The sequence below is a fragment of the Aethalodelphis obliquidens genome, unplaced genomic scaffold, assembly GCF_003676395.1.
Source record: "Aethalodelphis obliquidens isolate GAN/ISIS:26980383/991018 unplaced genomic scaffold, ASM367639v1 scaffold99, whole genome shotgun sequence".
NCBI lineage: Eukaryota > Metazoa > Chordata > Mammalia > Artiodactyla > Delphinidae > Aethalodelphis > Aethalodelphis obliquidens.
The window spans coordinates 3338743-3363253 of NW_020838043.1; the positions used below are offsets into that span (position 1 = coordinate 3338743).

The 24511-nt window shown below is 46.5% G+C and overlaps 1 protein-coding gene across 4 annotated transcripts in view; it reads left to right on the plus strand.

Annotated features, from left to right (window-relative positions):
- SH3KBP1 (SH3 domain containing kinase binding protein 1) overlaps window positions 1-24511 on the plus strand; it is a 346493-nt gene that overhangs the window by 300973 nt on the left and 21009 nt on the right. For all 4 annotated transcript variants that reach the window (XM_027096156.1, XM_027096157.1, XM_027096159.1 and 1 more), the window contains one exon: window positions 11026-11111. In XM_027096156.1, the coding sequence (XP_026951957.1) occupies window positions 11026-11111 (86 nt within the window). The remainder of the gene's footprint in view (window positions 1-11025; window positions 11112-24511) is intronic.

Below are 24511 nucleotides of genomic sequence, written 5' to 3' on the forward strand. Positions count from 1 at the left end.
CGGGGCTGGTGGAGGCGGGGCTTGAGTGATAGGGGCGGGGCTGGTGGGGCGGGGCCTGAGTGATGGGGCGGGGCTGGTGGAGGCGGGGTTGAGTGATAGGGGCTCTGGGACTGAGAGGAAGGAAGTGAAGCTAAAAGAAGTAAGAGGAGGTGAGCTGAGCAGGGATGGAGTGGAAACAGGAAGTGGGGAAAGTCGATGGCCAGAAGTACTGGAGATGCTGGTCAGGAAGGGGAGGTTGGTGCCCACAATTTCAGAGGCAGAGTGGGTCTGAAGATGGACATATCCACAGAGGGAGGCGCCCTGAATGTGGGTGACTGAGGATGAAGGAAGGTCGTAAGGGCTGAAGGGACCAGGGGAGGGAGGGGATGGATTGCCCACATGGCTCTCATAGGCTCAGGAAGATGGCAAGAGCTGAAATGAGGTGAGGCTGATGTTCTCGAAGCCAGTGTCCTCCCAGGTGGATGTCGGGGTGTTCTGGGAGTTGATGACAGTCAATGATAAGAAAGTTTCAATAGTCAGGGCGGTAGCAGGTCATTAAGTCATGAGGTTCCAGATGGATGGAGTTGCTTACTGTGGCTCAAGCATCGCAGAGGGCACTGTCCACTGACTTCAGATGTGGAAGCCTGTGTCAGAGGAGGAATCTCAGTGAGAAGGTGGGCAATTGGGTCTTGGACACCAGGCTGAGGGCAGGAGGCCTAGTGGCTTCCCAGACCTGTGCCACTTGCAGATGGCCTATTGCTTTAAATCTTAAACACACCAGGTACATTTCCCATGAAAGGCTGAAGGCTATATGGCGAGAACTGGAACACGGATCCAGGGAGAGCAACAGTGGAATTGCACATTTTTTCCTTGTAATGAAGAGGGAGCCCTGAATACCAGGGAAACACTGGGAGATTAGTGACAAGCCCTGAGACATTTTAGCTTGAGGCAAAGATTAAGTAAACATTTATATGCCAAATATCAACTAAGTGCTTAGGGAAGGGCAGATGTCTCTCTGGAGACCAACTTACCCACACGGAAGTTAATTTTTCTTTAGATTTACATAGGCATCCCAGCTGCTTCAAGCCCCTCAGGATACAAATTAGCAGAAAGTAAACTTCTAGGTCCTGGTGGTTCTGTGAGGTGTGTGGTCCCCATGCCCACCAAAAGAACGCACTAAAAAAGACCTTTGCTCTTATTAGCTCTAAGCTAATCAATCATTTAATTTTAAAAAAAAAGGGAAAGAAAGATAGCTAGAGTGCGCACAAATGTTCCCTAAGCAGGCAGACAGAATGTGTACCTGGGTGGTCAGGCCATCATTTTGAGTTTGGATTGCTCAAGTATTCTAAATGTCTTTTCAAAGATTCCTAGGGATGTGGCATGTGGTGTTTGAGTGTTTCCCTTCTTTTCTACAAGTCAGGACCAAGACATGTCTTTGGAGAGTTCAGGAGAGAGACCTTGGCTAGAAATTACAGAGGTGGGTGTCATTGGCTCACAGATGGTAGTTACACTCATGGAATGGCTATAATCACTCCAGGAGATTACAGAGAAGAAGAAGAGAGAGTACAGGCAACAACGGGGAAAACCATTACTTACAGGGCGGAGGAAGGACGAGGAGCTGTGGAAAAGGGTGAGTGGACTGCAAGGCCGTGGAAGCCACGAGAAGGGAGGGTGGAGCAGCTACCGGCCAGTGGGTCTCACGCTTGAGTGTACGTTGGCATCACCTGCGGTCTTGTTAAAACACAGATCGCTGCTCTCCAAGTTTCTGATTCAGGAGGTCTGGGTTCAGGCCTGAGAATTTGCATTTCTAGCAAGCTCCCGGGGCTGCTGCCGCTGCTGGTTAGCCAAGCCCACTATGAGAACCTCCACCAAAGTGATAGCCAGGGAGACTGAAGGGGCTTTGGTCACTAGCTGGCCCTTGGTGATCCCAGTCAAGTGGTTTCTATACAATAGTTGGGGGTAAGAGAGAGACTCAGGGTTGAGTTGAAGAAAGAACAGGTGGGCTACCAAGCACGTGTAGACTTGTCTTGTGATAAACTCGGCTATGGGGGAAAGGTGGAAATTGGGTGCTAGATATGGATCCAGTGTGTATGTGTGTGCTCTGTGTGTGTGTGCGTGCGTGTTTGTGTGTGTGCTGTGTGTGGTGTCGTTCGTTACTTCAGAAATTCATCAAGTGCGTCCATTTGGCTACGCCCTCTTCTGGGTGGTAGTAACTACAGTAACCAGGCAAGACATGCCTCCTGCCCACCCACTGCTTACTGGGCTTTGGAGCCAGGCCCACCAGTGTGGAAAGCCCACCCCTCTGCTTCCTTACCCTGTAGCTTCAGGCAAGGTACACACCTCTCTGTGTCTCAGTTTCCGTTGCCACTCCCAGGGCACCTAGTTCTCCTGGCCCTTGTGAGGCCCTCAACCAGTCTTTTTTCCTCCCTTGAGAGAGCTCAGTGGGTGACCTTGTAGGGAGAGGAGTTGCCACATGGTGACAAACAGGCCATGCTCAGCAGCCCCGAGGGAGCGAGGAAACACGGACGCCCTCAGACCGCACATCGAGAGGTCTCTAGGGAGTGGAAGCAGAGCCGCAAGAGCGTCAGGGAAGGCTGGGCACTGAGGGAGGGTGGGTGGTTTATGGAGCATAGGAATCCCACACGGGAAAATACCTTGTCACATTGTAGAAATGTCTACCTTATTTGCCGGCCTCATTTCATTTGTATGTATAACTTTCTCTCCATACGTCTTTCCATCCTCACCTAGAATAAATTTTATTCCCTGCAGCAAGATCCAACAACAGTAGTGATGGGCTTAGCCTCAGCTCAGTCTGAGCCACATTGATTTTCCTGCCAGTGACGGCCAGAGGCAGGCAAGGAATCAGTAGGGGATATTAACGCCCCACACGGGCACAGGTACTAATTGGTTCATATAACGCTTTTCCCATGGGCTATTTTTTTGAACACTCTTCCTCCAGGTGACACCCCACAAACTTTTCTCAGAGTTGTGCGCTGATGAGATCCCCTCCTCCAAGCATCTAAAGCCCCTTGCCCCTCTGAGAGGCCCAGCTGTGGGTTTGCCGATGGGAGCTGCGGGTGTCATCGTCCTTCGGCCTTAAGGGCTTGGGGCTTGTGCCCTTGGATGGGCTCTAGACGGAGGCCTGTTGCCACCCACACTTGCAGAGTCTGCATAGAGAACAGAAATTTGGAGGGGAACTGAGTGGGCAATGCCCCATCACCTTCCAATGTGTCTTCACCAACCATAAATAGCCCAGCCTGTTTGTGCTCATCCAAACAAGGACACAGTGCAAGGGGAGAGCTGCCAGGAAAACCACTCCGGTTCCCGCTTCCTGCGCCCCTGGCCTCGCTCAGGCTGCCCCACATTTAGACGGGAAGTTTGTAGTCAAAAAATGCCTGTGATTCCTGGGACATTTTAGGCCGTGGGGTGAGTGTGTAGGGGCTCCACGGGAGCAACAGAGCCTTCGGATCCACATTTCTGGGAAAGGGGAGCGAGGCTGCTCCTGCCCTCCCGCTGATGAGCAAAGGAAACTGGGCTCATTGCTGCTGCAATTTTGTCCTTTCCTGAAGGAAGGATTCAACCTCCCCGGGCAGTAATGGCCCCTCACAGAACGCTTCTGAAGGACTGGCTTCATCTCTGCTCCCTCCGCAGATGGGCGGAGCCCTCTTAATGTTGCTTATTTGCAAGAGAAAAATCTCCAGAAGCATCAAACATGTGCATTTTGATTATTACCGCCCCAAGTGTGGTGGGCAAATGCAGGGCTGGGCGTCAAGAAGCTTCCATCCAGTTTTAGCTTTGCTACCAATTAGCTGTGTGGCCTTGGGCTCATAACTCCCAGCCTTAGAGCCCAGGACCCTCGTCTGTAATAAAATGGGGGCCTGAGCCAGGTAATCTTTACCCAGTTGTTTTTTTTTAACATCTTTATTGGAGTATAATTGCTTTACATTGTTGTGTTAGTTGCTGCTGTATCACAAAGTGAATCAGCTATATGTATACAGATATCCCCATATCCCCTCCCTCTTGCGTCTCCCTCCCACCCTCCCTATCCCACCCCTCTAGGTGGTCACAAAGCACCGAGCTGATCTCCCTGTGGTATGTGGCTGCTTCCCACTAGCTATCTGTTTTACGTTTGGTAGTGTATATATGTCCATGCCACTCTCTCACTTCGTCCCAGCTTACCCTTGCCCCTCCCCATGTCCTCAAGTCCATTCTCTACATGTGAGTCTTTATTCCTGTCCTGTCCCTAGGTTCTTCAGAACCTTTTTTTTTTAGATTCCATATATATGTGTTAGCATATGGTATCCATCGACAGATGAATGGATAAAGAAGATGTGGCACATATATACAATGGAATATTACTCAGCCATAAAAAGAAATGAAATTGAGTTATTTGTAGTGAGGTGGGTGGACCTAGAGTCTGTTATACAGAATGAAGTAAGTCAGAAAGAGAAAAACAAATACCCAGTTTTAATAGTCAGAGCCTAAGTCTGAGATGTTGTGAGCGGGCAGCCAGGAAAGCAGGGAGGGAGCGTTCATCTCCATTGACCTCGCATCCTCAGCACATGATTGGACCAGGAGCAAGGGGTTGGAGCAAGAGAGAAGAGAGGGTATCTCTAGAAACTTCACATCTGCCATCTGTCATCGTCCCTATGAGTAGATAACTCCCAGGTGGGATGAAAGCTGGGGAAAAATGGAGGATGCAAAGGGGGCACCTCAGTGGTTTTCTGAGTACAGGGGATGGGGCTTTTCTATTTCTTTTTCCTTTCCTTTCTTTCCCAACCTTTTTTTTTTTTGTGCCCATAACAATTTTTAGGCACTTAAAACCCAGACATTTACATTATGGTAATAGATCCTTCTGAGGGCAGGGAGCGGAGACTGCAGAAAAGATTCATCATCTGGACTTGGGATCTTCTGCTTGCTAGGAATCAGTCCACTCTTTTTCCCTTCACCCCCCCACTCACCTCCAGAAGCGTGTGGGGTCTTTTTGGTGGTTTTTAGTTGCTGCTGTCAGTGCTGCTGTTCATTTATTTATTCACTTGTTTGCTTGCCTCGGCTTCCTGTGCACTTCAGCATCTTTTCCAGGCCACATGTCTTGGCTTAACTGTCCCAACTTGGGCTAAATTGGGGCATGCCACTGGCTGAGCTCATGTTCTCAAGGGATGCACATGGCGCATCTTCCACATTTCCAGCTGTTCACATGCCCCATCTCACGTCTCAGGTCTGAGTGGAAGGAGCAGGCCCCCCTGGGTGGGTCGGGTATGGGATTTTTGTTTATTAGTAGCACTTTTTAACTCGGGGAGCAAAGGCGATTTACCCAGCTGGCAGTGAGCTGCAGTGACACAGGCTGTCTGGCATCCTCGATGACTCACCATCTCCAGGACCAAGAGGCTGAGTGAAGCAGCTTTGAGAAGCGGTCAAGAGCTTGGGCTCCGGAGGCAGAGTTAGTAGGTTCAAATCCAGAATCCCACCGTTCAACTAGTTTTATGACCTTTTGTCAGCAAGTGACTTCATGTCACTGAGCCTGAGTTTCCTGATCTATATAATGAAAAGAAGGGCCGCACAGGTGGGCTTCTCCAGGAAGCAAATTTTAGTATGCGAGACCTGTGTAGGGTTCAGTGCCTGTGGGGAGGGAGAAGGAAGCCGCTTTGGGCAGAGGGAGAAAAGTTGTGACGCCGGCTCCCCAGAGCCTCGGCCAAGTCCATGGGGGCTTTGGGGCTAAAATGGCCCCTCCGAGTTGTCTTATGTTGGGCTGAGATGGCTGAGACTTTTATACCGTGAAATGTGGGCCACGCTGGAAAGGCCAAGGAGGCTCTCTGAAGCTGAGGTAGTCCCTGGAGGGGCCAACAGCATTTCCACCGGCGGGGGCGACCAGCCCTTCACAGAAGGGGGCTCTGGGTGCCATGCAGAGTAGCTACTTCAAGGCGCAGTTGGGGCGATTGAATCATACACGGAAGGAGCTTATCCTAGTGCCTGGCTTGTGGCAGGCAGTCAGTAAAGCGTAGGTGCTGCTGTTACTTCTGTGGGATTGTCGGTTCCACTTATTGCTGCTGGGTGTCCTTGGGCTGGTCAACCTGTTCCCTGCGATTTAGGGTCCCTGGCCAGAGAAGCAAGGAGACTCTTAGTTGCTAGTTGCCTATCCAAGTCACGTGTTTTAAATATCCATAACCAAACCTGCTGAAGAAATACAAGAAAATACCATTATTTTGATTTAACAATCAGAGGTGAGTGAGGACAACCATGTTCCAATATCTTTATTTAACAATATCTTTATTTAACAGCTGTGGGCATAGAAACTCACCATAAAAAAAAAAAAAAAGCCCTCGCAGGAGCTAGTAAACTACAAAAGTATGAGCTTTTTCCTCTTTTGTTGAATTTAGTAACATCCTTTTTGCCAAAATGGTACCCATGTGTTGGGCAGACTGGAGGAGAACAGGGACCATCGAGGGCTGCAGCCTCATTGGGTGTCACCCGCTCCAAACGTGTGCTTTGAAGAATTTCAGAACTTCTGCTATTTTTCGGAACTGACATTCATTAGCTTTGTTGTAAACGTCTATAAATACAGTGAAAGGCATTTACAAATAGACATTGTAAAATGCTTCCACACCCACAGTCTGAACACTGTCAAAACACCAGCTGCAGCTTCCCTACTTGGAAGGATCAGAACCTTTTTTAAACTACACCTACTGTGTTTTCAAAATAGGCTTGTTTCTGGCCCTGTGTAGAAGATAATTTCAGCCGAAAGCCTGTGTCTGCTCTTGGCATGAGGGATCAGGACTTATTCAGAGAGACGGGAGGATCCCAACCTCCTTCCTTTCAGAATATGGCTGGCGCTTCAGAATCTGGGGAGCGGTCACTCACAGCTGCTATTTCCTATTTCTTCGGGTGGGGGGATCCCTCATGACCTGGACCTCTCAGTGTAGGATTTGTAACTCCACCCCCCCCCAAATGGTTCCCAGGTGAGTTCCAGGTGTGGTCACAGGGGATCACAGAGGCACCTGTGGTGGGGGAGATCCTTAAAGGAGAGTTTGTAGGTAGGGGCCAGGCAATCTCATCTTTTACCTGGATGATACTGTTGGGGAGAAAGGAGAGCGAACATAAGCTGCCTGAATTGTACAAATCTCTGTTATTAAAAGTGAAGTTTTTAGGGCTTCCCTGGTGGCGCAGTGGTTGAGAGTCCGCCTGCCGATGCAGGGGACACGGGTTTGTGCCTCGGTCCGGGAAGATCCCACATGCCGCGGAGCGGCTGGGCCCGTGAGCCATGGTCGCTGAGCCTGCGCGTCCGGAGCCTGTGCTCTGCAACGGGAGAGGCCACAACGGTGAGAGGCCCGCGTACAGTCAAAAAAAAAAAAAAAAAGTGAAGTTTTTTTAAAAAAGAGTGAACTTTAAAAGGAATGAAAAATTTACCTATAGGCTTATCCCAGAGACAACTGCTATTAACATATTGGGCTGTTTCTTGCCCATCTTTTTCCTATGTATATTTTGGTTTGTTTTTCATTGATTTTACATAGGTGTGATCATACTGAATGTCATACAACTTTATGTCTTTAGGGAATAATGCAGTTATTATAAATACATAATGCATTCCCATTTCAGAAAAAAAGGCAAATGTTCATTAATTCTACGAGTATTTTTGAGCTCCTGACGTGTACCAGGTGCTGGGCTGGTGCTAGAAATCACCCATCAGACTCCCCAGGAATAACCACTATAAAAACATGTTCTTCTAGCCTAAAAAAAAAAATCCCTCTTCCTAATATATCAGAAGGGCATGTGGGTGCATGTGCAGTGAGGTGTATGTCATTTTTAACTTGTATTTGTCGCCTTGACATTGTAACATAAGCATCTGTCCCTGTTGTCATTAACTGTTTATATGTATCATTTTAATGGCTGTATAAAAGTCCATCATGTATCATAGGTTATTCAACTGTTCCCCTATTTATGAGAGACTCCAGTTCTTTTCAGTTTTTCTTTATTACAAATAATGCTGTGATAAACATCTTGATCCGCAAAACCCAGTTGGGTATTTCAGACTATCTCTTTAGCGAAGACCCGATGAACGTTTTAAATGCTATTGATATACACCCTGTTCTTAAAAATTACTTCTTTTTACCCTGCCCTGTTCCCCAAGGGCTTGGAGGTAACTTTCAAAAATGCATATAAAAGAATAAAATAGTTAAGAGTGACAGTAAAGGGGAAATAAGGGCAGAAAAGTAATACAGCCCAAGATCGGATAAGCACCACAATGGGCATAGAGTTCTCTACGGCCCCCCTCGAGAGAGAGGCTCACATTGGACTAGAAGCTTCCAGGTATCAAACCAAAGAGGGAAATGGTAGCTCCAAGATCCACAGTTACTAAAATGCACGAATAAGCCACATGTTCAGAAGCAGCTGAGTTGTTCTGAGATACACATGGTTCACTGACATGCAAATCTCCCCATCCACACCTCCAACCCCTGCCCCCATGACGTTCTCCCCAGCTGCCCACTAGGGTGTCACCTCCAACCATCCTCACCTTTGGCCAAAAAAAAAGGTCAGTGGAATTAACTGGACTTTCCTTGCCTGAGTGACCTCTCTCCCTGGACAGAACATGTGTTTTCGTAAATTTTAATCCTTGATGTGTTTCCAAAAGGACAGAGCTGTCTGGCTGTGAGTATAACTTGAGTTCAGTCTGTGAGTTGGGAAGATGACAGCACCAAATCTTTCAGGCTCTGTAGATACCAAGTAATAAGATTAAGAGCCCTCAAGAACTTTTAAAAATGAAAATGCTGGGCTTCCCTGGTAACACAGTGGTTAAGAATCTGCCTGGCAATGCAGGGGACACGGGTTCGAGCCCTGGTCCGGGATGATCCCACATGCCGCGGAGCAACTAAGCCCGTGCGGCACAACTACTGAGCCTGTGCTCTGGAGCCCGCGAGCCACAACTACTGAGCCCACGAGCCACAAGTACTGAAGCCCACATGCCTAGAGCCCGTGCTCCACAATGAGAGAAGCCCTCACATCGCAACGAAGAGTAGCCCCCGCTCACCGCAATTAGAGAAAGCCCGCATGCAGCAACGAAGACCCAGTGCAGCCAAAAATTTAAAGAATAAAAAAAAAAAAAAGAAAATGCTTTCTTACTAATAGTACCACATTTCTAAAACATTTCATTCAGAAGTTTACATTCAAATTAGCAGATGCTCGGGCCCTGCCAATAAAGTTTTGAAATAAACATCCTTAATCCTGCCATTCCTGTTGGCTCGCTGTCTGTCCAAGGGAGTGTGCCCCGTGGGGCCTGAGCTTCGGTAGCCGGTGGGGTGGAGAGGGGGTCTGCTACAGAAATTTGGCCCGGGGGTCCCACAGCCTTGGGAGGTTGAGGTGAGGCAGTCTCCTAAGGCACATGCACAGTCTTAGAGCTGTACTTTCTCTTGGTGGAGACTAAGCCATTGGGCCCAGCCCTGGTTCCCTGGAGTTCTCACCTCTGCTTGTCTTCTGGCCGAGGGTGCTTGAGGTTAAGAGCCAGTCTTGTTCACTTGGGAGCTGAGGGAAGCTGACCTCTGTCTACTGGGCCTTCTCCACTGTCACAAGGATACGCATGTCTCGCTGAATGCCACCCCCATCACCCCTTCTTGGGTGGGGAATCCAGAAGTCTGCCCCTTACCTCCAGGTTTACAGGTCGCCAGCTTCTGCTTTCCTCTGTCCCCATTGCCTCCAGGACAAACTAAACCCCGAGGGACTCAGCCCAGCACCGTCTGACCTTTGCCAACCTTTCTCCTCTCACTGCTGTCTGAGGATCTCAGACTTTAGCCCGGCCACACTGGGCACTCCCAGCTACCCTTGGGTCCTTGCTCCGTCATGCCTCTTACTGATACGTCCTCTGTCCCTTTTCCTCCAAGGCCCAACTGCGATGCCGCCTCCTCTGTGTGCTCCCAGCGCGCCCCGCAGATCTCTGTCTTGACCCAGTTCTTGATTCCCTTAAGACCTGGATGTGCCTGTATCTTACCCAGCCTGTGCCATGTGGGCCCGGGGCTGTCTGTCTCCCATTTAGACCACGAGACCCTCCGGAGTAGGTACGACCTGGCTTGGCCCACTCATCACCCCCAGCATGGTGGGTATTTGACAATACGCACCTGGAATAAATCTGTTACTCGTTGTGTAGTTCGGCTGCCTGGTGAGCACGGGGGGCTGTGAGATGGACTATTTCTGTTGCTTTCCCGGGAACAACTACTTGGCTTCTCCCTCTCATTTCATGGACAAGAACCTCTCATTTTAAGGGCAAGGATCTTTTCCTATTTCACTTGCCATCACAGACCTTGGATAATCTTATTCAGGGCTCATCCGCCTGAAAGGGTCCCCAGAGCTGCCCGTTTGGAGGGATTTGGAGGAACCTTCTGCCCATGCATGAGTGGCTGCTTCTCTCATCGTGTTGGAGGCCTGTCCCCATCATCCCAAAGGGCTGCTCCTAGCCCAGATAGAGAGGGAAGTCTCTCGTGTCCTGATGGGCACAGGGCCACCCACCCAACAGCTGTCTGATTTTACAGGCCCATGCCCCAGCGCCAGCTTTCAGGCTGCCAGATCTCAACTTGACACCTTGTGCCTGTCAACAGCCTGGGTGGTGCCTCCACTCCAGGCCAGAAACCCTTTTTCTCAAGGTTAAAAGTAGCCGACCTTTGACAAGCAACATTGGCTAAATTCCTGGCTCCTTAAAAGGGAAGCTCCTGGGTATCGTTTGCTGGTGCTTATTTGGCCATGGGGCAGGAGCGGGCCCTACGTCGCACCCTGTGGACCAACAGGAGGGTTTGTGGTTGAAGGTGCATTGCTGAACAGTCGTTATTAAAATAGCCGTCTCTGAAAATGTGTGTGGGAGGGGAGGGCCTCCAGTCTGTCGGCCGGTTTGCACCACGGCCCATGTGGCTGGACAGCTTGTCAGCCCCCGCTGGTCAGCCCCAGAGGCGACAGTGTGACCCATCCCCCATGCAGCGTACTCCTTAACTTGTGTGCAGCGAGAAAGCTGACGAAATGACAAGGACACACGCCAATTATTAAATGCCCGGACTTGTGTCTTTAATGTAGGGGTGACGGTCCAAAGATCGACTTGGCGGGCAGTTCGATCTCCGGCATCCTGGACAAGGACCTCTCGGACCGCAGCAATGACATCGGTGAGTAAGGAGAGCATTCTCGCTTCTCTTTGCAAAACTTTAAAAGAACCACAGAGCTTGATTTGCCCCTTCCACCAGCCTGATGAGAACGAACACAACCATTTAAATGCAAGGCTAACAACCCTCAGTTGGTTTTAGATATTGCAGTCTCGTAAAGACGGGAAGTAATGGTGGTTTCCACGTTAAAACAGAACGCCTGGGATTTTTACTCTCCCCGGCCTTAGGAAAAATTCCTTGCAAGGTCTAATGAAAAGAAATGTTGGGGCTTCCCTGGTGGCACAGTGGTTGAGAGTCCGCCTGCCGATGCAGGGGACACGGGTTCGTGTCCCGGTCCGGGAAGATCCCACATGCCGCGGAGCGGCTGGGCCCGGGAGCCATGGCCGCTGAGCCTGCGCGTCCGGAGCCTGTGCTCCGCGACGGGAGAGGCCACAACAGTGAGAGGCCCCCATACCGCAAAAAAAAAAAAAAAAAGAAATGATGAACAGACCTTTTGGAGAAGTGGGGATTAGCACTTTATATTCATATTTTCCAGCAATTTATGTATTTAGTCTAAAAAGGTGAATGGGTGGACATGCAGCATGGTGGAATTCACTGTAGACACAGCACTAAGTGTTTTGACTTTGAGTTAAAAATGAGCTTTGATGCGGTAATTGCCACTTAGTTCAGAACGTGAGTGAGTTTTCCTGAGGTCAAGATACCACCATGTGACAGATGGGAAGGTAGCTCGAGTCCGTGGGTAAACAGGCAGAGGGCTTTGGGGGGATGTGCGTGGGTGGAGTGCGGTCAAGTGCGTGCTGGTTGAGGCCTCTGTTGGTGTGACGGGGTGACAGCCCTTTTAAGAAATCCAGATTCAGGGACCACATTTCTTTCAGCTTTACATCTTTTGTTTGTACCTGTCATGGTCAGAAGTTAGCACTCTCATATTCTACATGACAGAGAGGGATACATTTTGGACTTGGCCTTTCATAAGTTACATTTTTTTATTTTGAAATAATTAGAGATTCACATGCAGTTGTAAGAAACAGTGCAGAGAGAATCACATACCCTTTGCCCGGTTTCTTCCAGCAGTAGCATCTTATGAACTGTAGTGCAAGGTCACAGCAGGACATTGACATTGATACACCCCACCAGACTCCTCAGTTGTAGTGGTACTTATGTGTATTTCGTTCTCTGCAGTTTGGTCACGTGTAGGGTTGTGTATCCACCACCACAGTCAAGATACAGAACACTTCCCTCACTGCTAGGATCCATCATGTTGCCGTTTTATAACCACTAACCACACGCCCCTCCCCACTCCTCTTCCCTAACCTCTGGCAGCCACTATCAAGGATTGATTTGTCATGGAAGGTTCCAGCATGATTTGCATTGGCCGCTCAATTTAGAAACAAACGTCCGACAGCTGGCAGGCCTTGTAAGAGAATGCTCACTAGGGCGCCCAACATGAGCATTCTCATCACCTGGGGTTACTCTTTCTTGGGTGCAGTTTTCTTCTGAACCTGCTAATAGAGTTGCATCTTTGCAACTGCTGACCTGCAGTGTCTGGTCTGATCTTATGACAGCTTGGGAGTAGGATATGTCATGACCGTAAATACCAAAAGTGTTTGCCCTGGTTCCAGAAACTGTTTTACATCCTCGCTTAGCCTTTGAGAAGCGCAGTCAAGAAGCGTGACCAGGAGCTTCTGACGGCTTGGGCTGATGCAATAATAGAAACACTAGCCTGCTGTAGCTTTGGACTTGGTTAAAGGGCAGAGGAGAGCAGAGCAGCGGTTGGCCGTGAATGAGAAGGAAGCACCAGAATGAGCCTGATTAAGTTCTGGTTTTACTGCTGTGGTTCAACATTTGGGCCCCATTTTAAGGCAGGCTGGCCCGTTGGCGAAGTGACAGTGAGGGTCACACGGGGCCCGCCACAGGAAGGGAGGTATCACCCGCCGCCAGGACGCACAGGGCCGTGCCTTGCTTGTCAAGAGCGTTGGCCTCTGAGCCTTGTTTTCTTTGGGTCTGGAGATGGCTGAGGTGTCTGTCACGAAAACACTGACAAGCTGGTTGGGAAACGTTGGGGACGTTGATGGGGGAGGGTTAGCCTATGGAAGCTCTTCGTACTGTGTATGTATCTGGGCGCCCAGAAAGAGATGCTGAGGTGTGGCTCACTCTCATTTTGCCAAGAAGACATTAATCCCAGGAGACTATAATTCCTGAAGCTAATAATTTAGTGTATATATTATTTGCATTGCCAGAAATGATGCTTGGCAGCCTTGTAAGCAACCACTAAATCCTTGAGTACCTACTGCTCAAGTGCAAGGTTATACTACTCATACACAGGCCCTGCTTTCCAGGGGCTTTGGGTCTGTTGCGGCCCCTAAGACGGCAAATGGAAAGTGTTAACACTGACGGTCTGTCTAAATGCTGACGGAGTGGTAGAAAGTAAGACTGATCAGAGTTGGGGCTGCTCCTTGGTGCCTAGGATGTCAGGGTAGGCTCCCTGAAGGGGGACAGACTTACCTGGATCTGGAAGTTGGATTCGCTTCGGTAGAGGCAGAGGCAGGGAAATCACAGGGAGAGGGCTGATACCTGAGCATAGGTTGGCCTGGCTGCGGCAGAGAGCTTGCGCTGACGTGGAGGGGTGGTGCTGACTCGGAAATGGAAGTCGGGGCTGGATTGAGTTTGAGAGGGATGGATTTGTAATTTTTTCTGCAGGCAGTGGGAGCTCTTGATGGTTGACACTGAAGTGACATGATCGGGTCTAAAAATTCAGATAATAAGCGATGGAGCTTTGTGGGACCAATCAGATGAAGGGAAGGTGGGTGACAGGGAGCCAGGTTATTTGATAGTTCGCCTGAGAGGTAGTGAGAGGGAGCCAGAGTGGAGCTGCTCAGAAGAGGCTTGTGAAACAAGGGGTAGCTGCGCAAGCAGCAATGCGAGAGAATGAGCGCTGGTCCTCGGGAACAGATGGGATTTGGGAGGAGGAGAGAATGATTTGTTAGCTCTGAGGTTTTAGGGTTGGGTGACTGATTGGTGGGGGGAAATGACTTGGGTAGAAATAAGCATATCCGGAGGAGGAACTGGTTTGGGGGGAAACGTGATGAATTTACGCATGTTGACACTGAGATTTGGGTGGATGTCCCATGTCAGTGCTGGACGAGGACTTGAAGGTGGAGCCTGAGGCCAGAGTGGCGGGCAGAGCTTGGCGTCTGCAGACCTGGGTTTGAGTGCTGTTGATTCTGCTGCTTCCTGGCTGGGTGACCTTCTGTAACTTACACCAGCTCTCTGAGCTTCAGCTTCGTTCTCTATAAAGAGTTCTAACGTCTCTCTAAGCTTCCTCACCTTGCCTTCCAGAATTACGTAAAATCTGTTGATGAGCTGCCAAAAGACAGAGGTGCTTATTATTAACGTTGTTGTTTGCTTAAAAGAGATAAAGTCAAGAAGATAAATAAAATCCTTACCATGAAAAAAGAGAAAGAAGGACCTAGAACTGAAGACTAAACCTTGTGCAAAGCCCTCATCTAAGGGAAAAGTGGGCTCTTGCAACATCACAGGGGCCAGCGGAGGAGAGGATTTTAAGCAAAGTGTCTTAGGTCCAGATGCAGAAATGTTCTTTGCAGATGGGTCGGTCAAGATTAGGACATTGCCAAGGGGCTGGCTCTCTTCAGGGCTGCTTTTGTATATCTGCTTTTGTAGCATTTGTTCATTGTTTTGAATCAAGAAGGAAATTATTTGTACCAGAATGTTTTGTTAGTGTTTCAGACAATTGAAGCTGTCCAAATGCGGGCTGCTGCGAATAACAGAATACAGCCTTGAAAGCCATTGGAAATCATCGTTGTTAGCTATAAATAAATCTGTGTTTCCTCTTAATAAAGCTATAATTTTAAATTATTATCATATTAAATTAGGGAGCATGGCTTTTTCAGATCTCGTGTGGGCAGCTACCAGCATCTGTCAGCCCGAGATAATTTAGAATGAAATCAGTTGGTCCAAAGCTAACTTGTTGATGTCAGTTTGAGATACTGTTTGTATCAAACTATGCGGCCATATTTCAAGTAACATAATAGGAAACATGGATGAGCTCCAACACAGGCCTGCACATGAATAGAAATGAAAATTAAATTGTCTGGTTTTCTCTTGCTGACGGAAGAACCTCTGTTCCGATTGAATGGGAGATTAGAGGCCGCAGAGTCAAGTGCCGTAACATTTACTTTTATTATGTGCATATTGTAGTTCCCATGGCATGGTGGGATTTACTGTTACACTTCAATGCTACGGAGATTTTCTGTTCCTTTCACACTAAAGCACATAGCAACAGGCCTCCAGGTGCGAAGCAGCCTGGGAACTGAGCCATCTAGTTTCAACTAATTGACTTCAAAAAAAAGCCCTTCTCATTCCTCCTAAGTTGCTTGCCTTCTTTGTTTTGACTCTTGTTTTCCATTCTATTCAAATCTCATCATACCTTTCCCACTTCCGTCTCTTTACATGGACATCACTCCTGTTCACTTGAGGAAGCTGATTTCCCCTCTATCTTTTCAACTGACCCCACAGACCCACACTTCACATGCCAGTCAGTTTGGGGCCAAGTATTACCAGCTTTACAGTCTATGGTCTTAGGATGTGGAACTGGTTTGGAAGCTTTGAAGGCAAACTTCAACTTGTTCTCGGATCTCTCACCAATGCCTCGGCCTGTGGTTCATTCAGACCAGGAAATGTGAAAGCACTTCCCTGCCTGTGCCCTGGGAATGCTATTAAGAGCTAATTGCTTGTGGCTGGGGTGCTGGAGAGCTTCTGAAGCTGGGCTGTGCTGATGGTTGTACGCTCTGTAAATACTAAAAATTATTAAGTTGTACTCTTAAAATGGATGAACTTTATGGTATCTAAATTATACTTCAGTAAAGCTACTGAAAAGAAAAGAGAGCTAACTGAAATTTTCTGAGCATTCACTTTGAGGTCTCAATGTCAAAAAAAGATACACACACCTTTGCCTCACTTTATAAAACAGCTTTGTATATCTATTTAATAGCCACTATGTTAGTGTTTCTGAGTTGTCTATAAACCAACCTTTTATAAATAGGATTATGTTTTAGGTGTGTTAAGGAAGCTCTCTAAAAGCTTGTAGTGGAATCATTTTGTAATACAAGTAAGTTCCTTCGAGGTGTTAAATAAGTGTATTGTTTTACACAGTTTTCTTAAATTGGGGCCCACCTGGGCATTGATACGTATCGTCACAGCTGTGGTGATAGAATAATCAGAAAGCGTTTGGAAGACTTAGGAGTGCTTTTCTAAGAATATTTGGGGGTAGAACAGGCCTTTATAATCTTTGATTCCTCTTTGAGGTACAATTTGTGATAGTTTCTTCTGAGTAACATAGCTGTGGGTATTCCGTCCTAGTGTTAGAATCATTCCTCCAGTGCAATGAAGAGCATACGCTCTCTCTCTTCATCTCCCTCTACTGTTGTCCTGAGGTTATAGTGGTGAAATCATAGCAGTGGGAGCGAGCAAGCAAAAGGAAAGAAGGAACTAATAGTCACTGGGTGCCTACTAGACGTTTGGTATATCTTATATATTTCTCATCATCACCATCCCTGTGAGGGAGGTGTAATGTCTCTTGTTTTACAGGGACTGGACAGGGAATGAAGAAAGTCAGGTAATTTGGGCAAGGTTAACCAACTGGTAAATCACAGAGTTGGATTTGAACCTAGTTCCCCCTGACCCGTGGAGCCCAAATTTTCCAGTATATGAGGTTGGTCTATATCAGTGGTTCTCAACCAGTCTCCCCAGGGGACATTTGGCAATGCCTGGAGACATTTTTGATTGTCCCAAATTGGGGGTGGAGGTGGGAGTGGGGATGCTACTGACATCTAGTGGGTGGAGACCAGAAATGCTGTTAAACATTTTACAGTACACAGGGCAGCCCCTGCAGCAAAGACTGATCCGATGCCAATGTCAATAGCACCGAAGTTGAGAAAGCCCAGTCAGTGCCAAGAATCCAGTGGTGAGTTAGGAACAGCTGGGATAGGGACAGTGTCCCCTCAGTTGAGTGCAGCCTTATGGTCCTGGGATGGCCCATCTAATTTCCTGAGAATCTCTATAAAACGGAGTGTGAAAATGGTTTCAGAGCTCTTGGAAACTTGTGAGTTTATATACAAAAAAGTAAATATATTTAAGTTATTCACCTAAGCACGGACCAAGGAAGTTGCCACGACCTTTGAGAGAACGCTCATCCTCTTTCTCCTTGCCCTAGAAAAAAATGATATAATTTGCATCTGATTTTCATACAGAAAGGGTGTTATGTTTGGGATTAGATACTCTGCCAAGATTTAATACCCAGTGTTTAAGTGGATGTTAAATGAAAGGACAACAACAAACATGAAATTTAATCAGTGCTAAATTAGAAATCTGTGTGGTAAAGCTTAAGCCTGTATATAGTATAAAGCAATTTAATAGTGACCAGTAACACAAAATTTTTGTCAATATGACACCAAACCTCTATAAACAAGTGATTAAAATTTTAACTTATTTGAAATTTCTGCCTTATGCCATAAGAAACCATTTCTTGGGATTTCTTGGACAGATTTCGGGGAAGAGTTAGATCCCAGGCTTTGGGCTGTTGGTTTTTCTGTCCCCATTTTTATATTTTAACTTTCCCCTTTTGGAACTAGAGAGCCAGTTATTGGGCCTTGTAGCATTTCAGGTCATTGAGCAATTTCTCGGGTTTAATAGGACAACATATACTGTGTCCTGCCTGTCTTAAAGAACACCATGGGTGACATTTGGAGTGTTCCAGAAGGGCTGCTGGCTGAGCATGTGTGTGAACAAGCCGCACCTCTCGGCTCTCTTGGGGTTAGTTGCTCTGACGTGAGAGCTTTCATTTGAGAGCCACAGCTCACTGTTACAGACAGTGTCCCTTTACCAGTGACCTTCAGACATGGTCTTTGGGATCAGGAAGGTGGCTGGCATTACCCGTGCAGAGGAGAGGAAGATGTGGTCCCTGCTATGTCACCATCGACTCTGCACATGAGGCTGTGGGGTGTGCATGTGTGGGGCTCTGGCTCCTATTCAGGGACACCAGTCATGACCAAACTTCAGTTTGTATCAGGATGATTTGAGAAGCACTATGCATTTCTCAAGCGTGGTGATAGAAGGCAAAAGAGATTGTGCTTAGGGTCAAACGCTTTATACCAAGGAAGTGAAACAGGTTGAGCTTGTGATTGCTGGGTCTTGAACCTAGTCAGTCCCTCTGACCGGTTTTGGTTTCCTCCCCGCCCTTCAGGACTTAGCCTTGGCTCAGAAGAGGTTCTCCGCCTGGGCCTCCCCGTCCAGTGCCCCTTCCCCTGGTTCCCGAGCTCTCGCCTAAGATTCTAGGTTTGTGCTGAGTAAATGAGGCCAATCTGGCCACCGGCATTGGTTTCCAAATCACCTCACCGTCTTAGAGAAGATGGGTTGATGGCAAGCCCTTGTCCTTCTCAGCACTTCCGAGAGTCTGCTGTGTCAGGGTTCCCCTGACACATCTACACAGTTAGAAACATCGGTCCAGACCAAAACTGAGGTGCTCACCTCTGCCTGCTTGGCCCCCGGCAGGGCAATCCTGGCCTTTGGCAGTCTGTCGCATGGATTAGGTTCATGCTTACTTTTCATGGGTTCCACAAACTACTTTTACCCCATCACATCCGATAAGCACAAAAACAATAAACATTCAAAGTGCCAGTGAGAAAAGTTTCATGCCAACTGTACAAACACAGGTGGAGGTTAAGCAGATCCAAGTGGGGGTGACGATCGTAAGTGTTGCATAACCTCCTGGAAGTGATGTATCTGGGGGTGTGAATTATTCTAAAACACAGAGAGCGAACAGTGTCATCCTGCCCAAGCCACCCACAGCCATCAGCCTGCCGTGAGCAAGAGTGAGTGACTGGTGAGATTGGGGGGGGCATTTGGGTGTGCAGCAAGCATCCTTCAGATGGCTCTTGGCTTGGAGAGGGTTGCAGTGCCCACTAGCTGTGTGGACTTGTGGCCAGCCCCAGAAGCTCACCTGTGTGCAGGGGTGGTGTGCCCTCCTCTGGTACTTTGGTCGCCTCCCTCTCTGTGGTCAGGGCCATGGCATTCTTCGTTCAGCCCAGCTGCTTAAACACCTCTGCTTTTGCTACACTCTGAGACCATTTTCAGCTTTAAGAATACAAATGCAGAGGGACACCTAGTGGATTCAAAGTAGTCTATACACAGCAAAGAGGCGTACGTAGTATCCCGTGTTACATCCGCAGTGGGCCCCACTGAGGCCTCTGAGGTGGGAATGAATGTGGAAGCAAGAAGGGAACAGGTGACAGTCAGCTCTCAGGTTGCACGTGGCATTTACTTGGCCTGCGATGCCCCCTCCACCCACTGGCTGTGGATTCAGGGATTGGCAGAGCCCTGTTATGGCTTCTCTTTGACTTGTAAATATCCAGAGGGATACACAACCTGCCAGAAAACGATGCTCAAGTACCCCTTTGTCATACTGAAAGCGTTGTAGACAAACTCTCCTTTATTAAGGAGGAAAGTTGAGTTATCAGACTCCTTGTAGCCATGGACTCTCGCTAGGGCATGGTCTGGGAACCTCAGCCCACGCTGCTTCCCACTGCCTTTGGTTCATTAAAAGAGAAAAGTGCTGAGCACTTGCAGAGTGAGGTTGGGGGCCCCATTAGAAGGGAACTGGATCTGGTGGTGACAAGCTAAGATGAGGTGTCAGTGAACAGGGAGGCCTGATTTCAAGCCAGAGAATCTTTCTTTAGCTTCCCGATGCCCTGTGATAGCACTCTCCGCCTCCCCAGGCGGGAGTCCTTTCTCCCGGGGTGGTGCCTGATCTTTGGAATTTCCCAGGCTCACTTACCCCCAATCCCCCCCCCCAAAAGAGCCTAATTTGAGGGCCTGCTGGTTTTTATTTTACTAACGAAGCACATTTTAAAAAACAAATGCTATCGCCTGGTAGAAAGGATATAATCTCCAATTTAAAAATTGAACACATTTGACTTACTGAGAGACTCGCAATGTTGACCTTCTTTTTCTTGGCACTTTATGTATGCATTGGGGATAACTTTGTCGTGAATGCATACTAGTGCTTCGGGTGGCTTCAGATTTGAATTCGTAGCTCTGCAGTCCAGGTTGAGTGAGTCTCAGCTCCTTTTTCCTCTTCTTTATGACAGGGTTAGTTACTAATGCCCACCTACCTCAGAGGATTGTTGTAAAATATAGACATGGTGTGACGTGGCTGAGACAAAACAGGCGCTTTCTGAGTTGTAGTTGGTACAGCTGCAGTTCAGATAGAGAGAAGAACCAAGTATCAACCTACATTCTTGCCGTGACTACTGTTCTTGGAAAATAGGAAAGTTCTTGAACACATAACATAAATCAGCTGAGATTTTGACAGCTGTATCGGATATCGTTTCATATGATTTGCTCAGTTGGCTTTTTATATTAAAGAGCTGCTCCCCACCCCCCAATTACAAAGGGAAAAGGTGCTCACTTTCAAAAAATGAAAGAACTCAGGAAGTTAGACAGTGAAAGTCCCCAGGTATCCCAGCCTCTCCCTGAGGTAATCACTGTTAATTTGTCGTACACACCTTTAGAAGTCTTTCTGTGACTGGATGGATGGATGGTTGGATGTTTTTAAAATGTGATCATGTTAATACAATACAGTTCTAGTCCACACTTGTTCTTTTGTACTAAATAATGTATGTTTGACATCTTTCCGTATAAGTCACGTAGGTCAACCTTATACTTTTAAAGGCTACATGATATTCCATTGCATGACTCTACTGTAACCAATTCACTAGGTGCAATGCTGCAAAGACCACCCTAGGACAGTGATCTGCAAATAGGATGACATGAACCTTGGGGGACCATGGAGACTTCTCAGGCCATGGACAGTGCCTCATCTTCTTATGTGCTCTTTCTTCAAACTCATCTCCTGAGAGCCCCGGTGCCATGCTGCTTTTCCCTTCTCACTCCCCTTTCCCACCTCACATGGCGCAGCCAATCTCTTGCCCGCTCCAGGGGGTATAAAAACCCCTGGTGCAAACTCAGAGACAATTCTGAGATTGGTGTTAGACTTGAGAAACTGAAAGACTCTGTTGACTGGACAAAAACTCCTTTTACAAGTCGGTTGGTTTCTAATTATTTGCTTCCATCAAAACTGAAGGAGGCACCCACTGAGTTGTCCATCGATAGATAGTTAAAAATAGTTCTTGATGATGCTAGACCACTGTCTGATTTTTGGTATGTAACTTGGAAGGACTTCACGGAATTAAGTGACATTGTGATAAGAAAATTCTTTCCATTCCTATCTACTTATTTTTGTGTTAACAAAGTTTCTTGGCACTTACATCTATAAAATGAAAAATAGGAATAGAATCGATACCAAACCGTGTCATTCTGGTGATAAGAGTCATACAGATACAAATGAAGTGATTGTGGGAGAAGCCCAATAAAATTCTACTTTGTTATGCTATTAAATTCCTTATCAAAATGAGTAGTATGTGTATACATATGTTTTGATCATTTGCATAGTAATAATAATTGTAAGGATAACTCAATCCAGAAAAAAGTAATTTTTACACCTAGAGCCTTATGATTTCAGGAAATGAAAAAGTTATAATTCTCAATTTATATACATGTTCTTATAGCAGAAAAAGATGAAAAAATTAACAATGGACAAAATTAACAAAAGCATAAAACATTGCGTTAGAATAAAATTCAGTGGTGGAAGTATGATGGAAATATGAATTCAGAGAGGGAAAGGAATGATTCAGAATTTCCAACGGTTAGAGAAAAGCTTATTAATGATTTTTTAAAAGTGGATGGTGGCGGTCATTAAATTGCTGTGGTATTCAAATTTACATTGAATATACTCAAGACAGCAATAGCTATATTTTAAAATATCAATATTTAGAATATAGCAGAAATTATATCCTTTGTGACTAAAACTTGTGTAAAATTTTAGATGTCAACTTAACCTGTTGGGGGGAGTACATAGTTTTTTAAATTTATTTTAGGAGGTACGCTGGTAAACAGTTCGAACACCACTGGCCTCATAAATATGTCATTCTATACGTACACAAACATTGCTGTGGGTTAACTTCTAAAGCGTAATATCTGAAGGTGTACACATTTACATTTTGTGATAGATATTGCCAAACGGCATTAAAAAAAGGCTGTGCCTATTTACATTCCTGTGAATGATAGCGTAAGTCTGATTTCTAATAAATACATTATTTATTTACTAAATCATTTTCAATAGCAAATTTGGGCCTGTGGTGAGCAATGTTTATGAAAGGATGCTCAACATCACTAATCATTAGAGAAATGCAAATCAAAACTACAATGAGGTATCACCTCACACCAGTCAGAATGGCCAACATCAAAAAATCTACGAGCAGTGAATGCTGGAGAGGGTGTGGAGAAAAGGGAGCCCTCTTGCACTGTTGGTGGGAATGTAAATTGATACAGCCACTATGGAGAACAGTAGGGAGGTTCCTCAAAAAACTAAAAATAGAATTACCATATGATCCAGCAATCCGACTACTGGGCATATACCCTGAGAAAACCATAATTCAAAAAGTCGTGGACCACAATGTTCATTGCAGCTCTATTTACAATAGCCAGGACATGGAAGCAACCTAAGTGTCCATCGACAGACAAATGGATAAAGAAGATGTGGCACATATATACAATGGAATATTACTCAGCCATAGAAAGAAATGAAATTGAGTTAATTGTAGTGAGGTGGGTGGACCTAGAGTCTGTCATACAGAGTGAAGTTAAGTCAGAAAGAGAAAAATACCATACGCTAACACATATATATGGAATCTAAAAAAAAAAAAAGGTTCTGAAGAACCTTTATACTCCAATAAAGATGTTGTCAAAAAAATTAGTAGCCAATATCAGAAGAAAAAAAAAGAATGCAAAAGTGAAATGTTACTTTTCCCCCCTTAACACTGTTTGCTATAGATGCACGTGAAACTTCACTTCTCAGCGCTAGACTTCAGTAAGGTGCGCCCCAACCCCTTCCCAGACCCCTTCCGCTGATCTAAATTAGGTCACCATGCTATCATTGCTAATTTCATCTTTTACCTGTCTCTCATAGTAGCTAGCAGAATTTGTAATTATGTCTGTAAAATTCGGTCCCTCTCAGGGGGCTCTGAGCTCCGTGAGGCGGGGACCATGGCTGTTTTGTTCACCCCTGCATCCCCCTCCATGCCTAGCCCAGAGCCTGGCTCATAGGACGCACTTAGGAAATATGGACTGAATGAAGCAACTGCGCATATATGAGAAGAAATAGTGTGATGTAGGATCACGTTAGAGATCTTCATTGCCACTAGCCCCATGTGGCTATTTAAATTTAATTGAATTGAAATCATCACACTTAGCTGTATTCCGTGTGCTCAGTAGCCACATGGGGCCAGTGGTACCATATTGGATAATACAGATATAGCCGGTTCCATCATCACAGCAAGTTTTTTTTTTAACATCTTTATTGGAGTATAATTGCTTTACAAGGTTGTATTAGTTTTCACTGTATAACAAAGTGAATCAGCTATGCATACACATATATCCCCATATCTCCTCCCTTTTGCGTCTCCCTCCCACCCTCCCTATCCCACCCCTCTAGGCGGTCACAAAGCACCGAGCTGATCTCCCTGTGCTATGCGGCTGCTTCCCACTAGCTACTGGTTTTACATTTGGTAGTGTATATATGTCCATGCCACTCTCTCACTTCATCCCAACTTACCCTTCCCTCTCCCTGTGTCCTCAAGTCCATTCTCTACATCTGCGTCTTTATTCCTGTCCTGCCCCTAGTTTCTTCAGAACCTTTTTTTTTTTTTTTAGATTCCATATATATGTGTTAGCATACTGTATTTGTTTTTCTCTTTCTGACTTACTTCACTCTGTATGACAGACTCTAGGTCCATCCACCTCATTACAAATAACTCAATTCCATCTCTTTTTATGGCTGAGTGATATTCCATTGTATATATGTGCCACATCTTCTTTATCCATTCATCTGTTGATGGACACTTAGGTTGTTTCCATGTCCTGGCTATTGTAAATAGTGCTGCAATGAACATTGTGGTACTTGACTCTTTTTGAATTATGGTTTTCTCAGGGTATATGCCCAGTAGTGGGATTGCTGGGTCATATGGTAGTTCTATTTTTAGTTTTTTAAGGAACCTCCATACTGGTCTCCATAGTGGCTGTATCAGTTTACATTCCCAGCAACAGTGCAAGAGGGTTCCCTTTTCTCCACACCCTCTCCAGCATTTATTGTTTGTAGATTTTTTGATGATGGCCATTCTGACTGGTGTGAGGTGATACCTCATTGTAGTTTTGATTTGCATTTCTCTAATGATTAGTGATGTTGAGCATCCTTTCATGTGTTTGTTGGCAAT